The sequence below is a fragment of the Plectropomus leopardus genome, chromosome 17, assembly GCF_008729295.1.
Source record: "Plectropomus leopardus isolate mb chromosome 17, YSFRI_Pleo_2.0, whole genome shotgun sequence".
NCBI lineage: Eukaryota > Metazoa > Chordata > Actinopteri > Perciformes > Serranidae > Plectropomus > Plectropomus leopardus.
The window spans coordinates 19,621,336-19,630,331 of record NC_056479.1 but is presented as its reverse complement, the minus strand read 5'-3'; the positions used below and the strand labels follow the sequence as shown (position 1 = coordinate 19,630,331).

The 8,996-nt window shown below is 40.9% G+C and overlaps 1 protein-coding gene across 1 annotated transcript in view; it reads right to left on the bottom strand.

The window, feature by feature from the left end:
- Positions 1–1,333: 1,333 nt before the first annotated feature.
- Positions 1,334–8,996, bottom strand: part of tbc1d16 (TBC1 domain family, member 16) — a 30,703-nt gene continuing 23,040 nt past the window's right edge. The window contains exons 9-13 of the mRNA XM_042504133.1: positions 8,538–8,672; positions 6,873–7,059; positions 6,403–6,582; positions 5,256–5,402; positions 1,334–3,556 (exon numbers count right to left, since the gene is read on the bottom strand). Of these exons, the coding sequence (XP_042360067.1) occupies positions 3,263–3,556; positions 5,256–5,402; positions 6,403–6,582; positions 6,873–7,059; positions 8,538–8,672 (943 nt within the window). The 3' untranslated portion in view covers positions 1,334–3,262. The remainder of the gene's footprint in view (positions 3,557–5,255; positions 5,403–6,402; positions 6,583–6,872; positions 7,060–8,537; positions 8,673–8,996) is intronic.

Genomic DNA, 8,996 nt, shown 5'->3' with positions numbered 1-8,996 from the left:
GTAATAAAAAAAATGACATCTATCTATCTATAAGATATAAATAATTCAAAATAGAATTATATAAGTGTTTTAAATTTTTTTTAAAAAAGTGCTGGACACTAAGGTTCATAACACAACCACAAAGTAATAAGTGTTACAAGTATCAAACCATTCAAATTTATGGGTTTGGCTCAGGTTAAGACAGGGGGAAACACATACCCAAAACACCGGTCCACGCTCACATTACATCATCAGTGGGAGCGTTGTGGCAAGGTGCATTCTGGTAGTTGTAGGTTTTATATCTGTTGAGCAAAAGCAAATTTCAAGGCAATTTTCCTCAATTTTCTCTGATCATATAGCAACAACTACAAAAGTATTTGTATCTTTCTGCGGCACAGAGTGCCTCGTTTTATGTGAAATGCTTCCTCCTCAATGACGATATTTGGTTGTACACACTGACTTCACTGTCTTGTGTTTATAATATTTCTTTTTTTCTTAAATAGATAAATACAGTGAAAAATAAAAACTTGTGATGACTGGAGAAGGATTTAATAAAGTTTTAATAGTAAAAACTAAAAACTAGGGTCAAGGAAACTGTAGTATTATTATCTTATTATTGGTAATAAAAACGGGATTTGTACTATAAATTCCTCCATTTATTTTTATTATTTTATTTACAATAGCATCAACTTCATCATATAATGCTAGATAGGTCATTGATACTGAGTTATTGATATTCTTTGGTATGAATGCACTTTTAAAAAAAATGTAACAAATGATTTAGATTACTTTTCTGTATTCATTTTTTCTGACAACCATGCTTACTCGATAAATTACAAAGCAATACACAGACTTTATGCTACCACTTGATCAGTGTTTAATGATGAAAAGTGTTGGTGGTGGTCCTGTAAATCCCAGCATTGCTTTACTTGGTATCGAATCACAATCACAAGTCATTTATTGTCAGAAAGGCATTTATAAATTGCACGCTTTTGTTGTTCAGTGAAACATTTCCTTTAGATGTTTCTTGAAAGTATGCCTGTTTCCTAAAATTTTTATTAATACCAAGAATAAGAATAGGCTCTTTTTCTCTGAGATGTGCACAGTAATACATCAACAAATCATAAAAATCAACAGCAACATTGTACATTCAGTGACGACTCTTCAAAACTCCATTAAATCGGAGTGGTCATTAAATAGGCTCGTGACTTACGGTGCCTGTGCAGACAATGTGATTTCAATGAGGACTTAAATAAAATTAAGGAGTTCACAGACACACACACACACACACACACACACACACACACACACACACACACACACACACACACACACACACACACACACACACACACACACACACACACACACTCACAGTTTGATTACTTTCCCATCGTGCATCTCTGACTCTGCTTGTTTCAACACGGCCAACCCAATCTTCAAAACTCTGCGGGCATTTCCAACAAGCAGCTGCACATGATAACTAACAGAGAAAAGGAGCAGTTATGAATGTCATTTGCAGAGACTGCTTGCTGAGTGAGAGAGAGCGCGAGACCACAAGAGAGACACGGAGAGAGGAAGGGGGGCTGACTGAGGGTCTTAATGTTACATTTTAGCAGCAATTTGAAGACGTTTTCAGCCCCCGGGAGTGTCAACTCAAAAGCTCACGAGGAAAAGCCTCAGAGTGGAGACCATCTTTACATCTGAGACTTGCAAATCACAGAGGCAACATGCAGATCAGATCCTTGTGCAAAGCTTAAATCATCTCTTTCCATCTCTCTTGTCTTTTTTTCCTCCTCAGAAGCGTCCCAACAGCCAGCTTTACTTTTCTTCTCTTTTCCTCCCCATGATGACTGCTATAATTAAAGAGATTGGTCAGTGGGGGGAGGCCCATGTTCTCCAACTCATAACCAGATGTTTAGGGGTCACTCCAGTTTATACACACACACACACACACCGAACACTTTCACACTGTCGAGTGAGTAGAAGCAAATAAACTCAATATACATTCATGTGGACTGATTCTTCGTGTTGATAGTGCGTTGTCATTCGTTTTAAGGTGAAAGTGGAGAGAATGCCGGAAAACGAAACGCGGTGCTGACGATTTTTCACACCCCTGTCTGAACATGGTTCAACGCAGAAGCCAAACTTCAAGTAAAACACAAGGCCGTTAATTTTTCTGTCAAGATAAAAAACGTGATCTATTCTTTCTTTGGCAGACAGTGCTGTCGCATCTATCCCGAAACCTCACGAAGGAAAATATATCTTATAATGGTTTTGTGCACATGATTAAGCTCCTATTGCTTCACAGGTAACATGGACGATTGTGTCAGAAATTTTATCAGAAGGAAACATACGCAGAGCTTCCTCCTGCCTGTCAGGAAGCATCGTGTTAACAGAGAGAGATTAGGAGAACGTTCCTTACTGCTTTTCTGATGAGGAAATATGCAGAGCCCTATGATGATGTGTTTGTCATGTAAACACATTCTTACCTCTGTTTTGGGCTCGAGTGTTTTCCAACAAACATGTTGTGCCCTCTATATGTCAAGAATCGCTCATGCAAGGATATAATATTGCTAAATATTTGTAACTGCTGATAGAAACGCGAACGTTCTTTGAAAATGAAAACAAAATAAAACTTAAAAAGTACCAGTAAATCGTTAAAATCCTAGGTTCTTTGTTAACACCGAGGGTTTGGATTTCATGTTAAAAATTGTCCTGCTCAGGCTGGAGATATGCTTGTGTAATTTGAGATTCACACAAATATTCCATTGTGAGAACACGGGAACATTTTTTTTAAAAGTTCAAGTTCAAGTCCTGTGAATGAATCTCCAGTTTCATTTGACCCGCACAGAGTCTGCACCATTTCAGCCTGGTTGCCTCAGACCCTGACGTGACCCCTGCCCACAAAGCCCGTGGAAGTTTGCCAAGCCAGCAGCAGACTCGAACCTGAAGTAGCTCCAGACCAACACAGCGCCTGGTGATTGTTCATTCTGCTGAGAGAGGGAAGCAGCCGCTCGACTTCCGGCAGCAAACCGTCCTCATCTCTGATTCCTGTGATGCTGAACGTTGCGAATAACATTCTGGTAAGGCAGTGTTCCACAGTGCACCACACGAGAGGATCAAGTGATAAAAGTCCTCGATGAGATGGTGAAACTAGAAGCAGGGACTTTGGGGAGAGGAGTCAGAGGGCGGCAAATCGTTCAGGAATCTAGCAGACGGATCCAAACCTTCGCTGTACCAACATGAGCCAAGACCAGCAAAGCTCCCCATAGCCTCCGCCTCAGGACTGTTTCCGGAAGGTGAAAATATCCCGGGTTTTGGAGCCTTTCTTGCCCTCCGGCGGAGGCGTGGGAGTGGGGTTAGGTGAGGGTGTGGATGACAGGGAGGGTGAGGAGGGCTGGGGGGTGGAGGTGCCTCCATAGGGGCAGCTCTGCGAGTCCGGGTGTTCCCCCGAACACTCCACAGTGGGGATGTAGCGGCTGTCCCACATCCCCGGGCCACACAGTTTACAAAGGTCGTGCAGGCTGCATGGGATTCTGGGTAGAAGGCGGAACTGGTAGAGAAGGCTGCGGGCCTGGAAGAGCAGGGTGAAAGTGAGAAAAATGACCTACAATATGTCACAGAGTGACTGGAAATTTGGACAAGAAACAAAATCTGTGAATGCAAAACAGTTAATAATGGATATTAAACAAAGAAACTTGGGCTGTTAAACAATATTGCAGAATTTCAATAGTTAATTGTGATTAATTGCACTTATTTATTTTTTTTGCATTTCAAAACAGTTTTGAAGTCCTAATTGGCAAGGTAAAGCAATTCTTACCAGATTTTTTTGGTAAAGAATCAAAAACATGGGACTCGCATTAAGTGAGCAAGTCTACCGCAGCACAGTTGCTCAGACTTTGTCTCATCCAGAGACAGGAGTCCTGAACAGAGTTCTGTGTCTGTCAGATGGTCTGAATAACGCACTGTGCAGCAGATGCACAATGACTTTATTCTAATTCCGAAAAGTACAGCATTTTTTCCCCAAACACGGATATGTGAGATATGTTTTGAATGAGCAGAAAGTTTTGAACATAAGAAAAAATGTTGCTGAAACACTTACGGGCTATATAAGCGTAGAGGTTTATGAATCAAATAAAAATGATTAATTCACTATTGATGTAATTGGTGCCACATGCATATTTTAAGACATTCCTTCTCCAAACAAAAGGAACAAAAGAGTAAATCATGCTTACATGTGTGCTGACTCAGCAGAGACTGACTTTTCTCATCCACTGAGAAAAGTTGATCATACAGGGGAAGAAATATTTGAAAGCAATACAGAATGCCCAAGAGCTTTATTGCATTTTATTCCATTATATTTTTATATTTTGAACTGTCGTCTGCTGTCTGAATTTCGTGTTTTCCTTAACATGATAAAGACATTTCCACTTGTTTCCATCAATTTTATGTGGTCAAATGTTCATATTTATGGACTTGTATGTACTGTCATGTTTTAGGTAGTATAGGCTACTTGCTGTTCTGTGTGTTTGTTTTTTGTTTACCTGCCCAGGGACAACAGATGCAAATTAGCTGCTGGCTAACTCTGGTGCAATTACTTTTAAATGTGTGCTGCCCCTGTAAAAACAAACAATAAATTAAATTAAATAAATAGGTGCATAAAAATCCCCAGAATGCAGGAAATGAAATATTTGACCCTAATAATTTCCTGCAGGAGGACCCCCAGACCACCATGTATTCATATGTGTCTCCACCACTGTTGAAATGAAACCTGCACCCTTGATGCTGGAAACAAAACAATGTCAAGGTCAGCAGTGCAGTGTGTTACCTAAAGCTAAAAAGCCAGCGTGCATTGGCTGCAAAAAATCTCGGGCAACACCAAAAGGAGTTACGCCAGCTGCATGCTAACATGAACTCACTGCCTGTGGTTACAGCAGCACTAACGCAGTATCCATAAACATGAGGACGCAGACACAGACACCGTAGCAGAGGATGCAGATCATAAATTGTCTGCATGGCATGGCAGCATCCCATTTAGCAGCTCAAGGCCTCTGTGGGCTGGTTACAATAAGACAGCGCTGCTTTGCTGCAGCACTGGGCAAAGCTACTTAATGCAAACACAACACCGGCATGAATGAAATAAAATGCAGCAGTCTGTTATGAGCCTGATCATAAACCACAGAGTATTTTAACAGTTTAGGATGAATGAATTTACTTTGGGTGCACACAGTGACATTAAGGCAAGAAAACAAAGAGCATTCACTGGTGTGTACCTTGCGTAGCACCAGTTCCCCATTCATGTGCATGGAGAGATTGCTGAAGTGGAGCAGCATTTGGTCAGTGGCGAGCTGTTGCTCTGTCACATCCTCCCCATAGAGAACAATGATGGCCACACACAGGAACAGGTGGAAGTAGTCCGTCTGTAAAGAAAGAGGTCAGTGAGGAGTGAAAGACAAATGCAGGAAAATCTGCAAATTGGCGGTTTTATTTAGGGCCTAATGACAACGTGGTCCCAGATTTCTGTGTTTAGTTGTGTCCTTGCTGCGGGGTGCAATTTGAAGGTTACCACAGACAAAAAGGAAAGACAGAGAATAGATAAGCACAAAATGCTAATTTACAGTGAAACCAAGTTCTGCTTTTATTTTTTTCCATTTTGTGTATTTATTTATTTTTGTTTTCTTACTCTGTAAAGTGCCCTTGGGTACCCTTGGAAGCTATAATAATTATAGCTATAATAAGCTATAATTATTATTATTACAGCGAAGCAAGCAGTAGATTTTAAATTAGTAATACTATGATCGCAAGTTTTTATTATCATGTTTCTTATATCATGCCCAAAAATGTCATGACTGTGAGAACCCTGGGTTTCACTCTGCTATCTCCTCTATCTGCACCTGCAGCTGATGATAAAACAGGAAGTATGAACAGATGGCATGAAGCAAAAAGACTTGATGTATTTTCAATATGTTTTTTTTAATATCTAAGATCTTCAAACTACTGCACATTTAAGACCTGCTTAAGTACCGTTAACATTTCTCCTACTTTTTACAATATAAAACTTCAATTTAAAGTGAATAAATCAAAACGTGGGATTTTATGATGTTGAATCTCTACTGAGAGAATTACTAATCACTGTTGAATTAAACCATTAAGGCCCCTCAAAAAAAGACGTGAGAAGATGTTTTATAGGTATTTAGGAGGATTAAAATGGTCTGTGGTGACAGGCTTAAAAGGGATAACGGGCTTTTTTTTCCAGACAATGTTAACTGCGCATTTCTGCCTGCTTCCTGAAAAATCATTTTAAAAAATGTGGTGCTCTAGTGAAACAGACAACAGTCAAGCGCTTCTGTGTTTTCATTTATGCAAAGTTTTTCTCACAAACTTTTGTATGCAAAGGAGGCGTTCAGACTTTGCCCCGACCTGGTAGTGTGCCCAGCAGGCCTCCCACATACGCAGAGCCTCAGTGTCGGGGAACTCTCGTTTGAAGCAGAGCAGGATCCAGCGGTGGCAGAAGAGCAGCTGGAGGCCATCCTCCCCTAGTCCGGTCAGGTGCTGGTGGAAGCGGGGAAGCATGAGACGCAGCAGCTCCCGCAGGTACATCTGGAGGTGAGTCAGAGAGGGTACACACTGTCTCACAGACAAAATCAAACATTTTTAAGTGAGATTTTTGCATTGTCAGGCTGGAATTATGCTTCTGTGGCCACATGATTGAGGATGTAAGCTATTTGTCCATTTGGCAAGCTATTCGACCATCCGACAAGCACTTCTGATGGTATATACCTGCGTCTTTATGTTTTCTCCCGCAGAAACATAATTCCATCTTTTTTTCTTTTTCTATGACACAACACATGTGCCTGACTCAAAGACACATACACACAGAATGATCCTACCAGCTGCCTCTCCATGTCTTCATCACGCGGTGAGCTGATGAAGATGGTGTTCTCCATGAGGCCGACGAAGCACCAGAAGGTGTCGCTTTCGTCCTGGATCTCAGTGAGCAGGGGGGCCACCAGGTCAGACATGCCCTGGCAGTAGCCCATGTCTGGATTAAACACTGCATAGTTGAGCAGAATCCGCCTGGGTCAAAAACAGCCATAAACATTTTAGTGCTGTTGTTATATCTCAATTACATCAAATAAAAAATAAAAAAAAAATCTAATACAATATAGCAATAGTGTTTCATGAACATCTTGCCTTTTTTTGGCAGTCTCTTAAAAAGAAATGTTCACGACACTGCAGGCAAGCCAAACCACTGAAAAGTACGGTCCCACCCAAACACTGACTGATCCAACATGTGTTTCTGCATTGCTGGTAATGCCCAGAAAAAAACCATGACAAGCCCTGCTTAAGCGGTTGCTATGCCAACTGCTCTGGTAACCAGGGAGCTAATTAATGATCTTTTTTTTGTATATGGGTGCTACTTTGAAGTAAACTTCCCTGGCAGTCCTCACGCATGTGAGGCTTGCATAAACAAAGGGAAAACCCGAAGGAGTTTGTTTTAATGTTATCAGTGAAATATTAGCAGTAAAAATAGATGTCATCCGGAATAACTAAGAGGATGGAGGGGTTTTGAAGGAAGCAGACTTTGCAGTGGTTACATGTTTGGAAAATTTTGTGCAGTTGGAATGAAGAGTGTTTTAAGATGTTTTAAAAAGGCGATCAAGCCAACGTAGGTCTAGGTTTGATGAAAGAGAGACACTTGAATTTAGAGGGTGCATGGCTGTAGTTCTCTGTTTACTAAGGAAAATAAGTGAAAGAATATTAACTTTCTTATCATTTTGTGAATTTATACTGTTCATTTATTACACTGTAAAAGCTAAGAGAGCTTCGTGGAAAAAGCCAACTTGCCGGTGGAGGGCGTGTACCCCGGTGAAATTTGTTTAAGTTATTAAAGTATGATGAAGTAGATACCACCCAAGCACACTCCTGAGAAATGAGCACTGAAGGACTTCTAACCAGGAGAAGTTTCAGCTGGTTGTAATCTCCAATCTTTACCTCTAGATGCCACTAAATCTCCCCATAAATCTCACACAATGTAAGAACATTGTGTTAAAGATGAAAATGATAAGAAGTATCTTCAGATCAAATTACATGCTTAGACTAAATGACCCGGAGAAAGTTATCTGTGACAGCATCAGTACAATAGATGTGAGATAACTGAGGAAGCACGAGATAAGTACTCTGCATCTGGACATGTGCTGCGCTGGGATCACCCTGCCCCAGACGCAGCATAAGACATAATACCTAGACAAATACAAGGAGCCACGATGAGAGTCACTAAACTAATATGCTATTTAAATCCTCTTGCTCCTCGTTTAGAAAGCCATTAGCTCTGAGTATGCATCAAAAGTGCTCAGACGGCTTAGTCAGAGTCAATAAAGCATGAAACTCATTTGCAGCTCCCCCAGGGTTCAGAATATGAAATGAATAGGTACGCCTGTGCGGTGGGCTGAGGAATGAGAACGATAAGGATGGATTGAGAGAAGGTGAAAGTGGCAGAGATAGAGATCTCAAGTGGGGAGGAAAAAAGAGGAAATGAAGAGAAGTGGTCTGACCTCATGATCTCCACATTGGGGTTATTCTCTCCTCTGAAGAAGTGGTTGCTGCGGTCTGTTCTCACCACGTCTTTATCCACCGTGAACTGGACCTTTCTCCAGAACTCGCTGTGCTCCTCTGGGCTCATGGACAATCTGAAAAGTACACACAAACGCCAGGCAGAAATGGAAAAGTTAGAGACATGCAAAAAGAAACCGCAGCTGGTTTCTTAATCAACACAAAGTCAGTTCTGATAAATTTCTAAGGACAAGAACAAGAAAGTTTAAGAAAGTTTTTACAGCACATTCTCTAAGGAAATTAGGATTTAAAAAAAGCCTTGTCAAATAATCTTTACCTCAAATGTTACTCTGGTGTAAAACACTAATGGGTTGATGCAAATAAACTAAAAAGTGTGGGGGTGGGCAAGCAGTGGACTGAAGGGATATTTCACGACCAAGCGCTCCATTGAGGATAATACC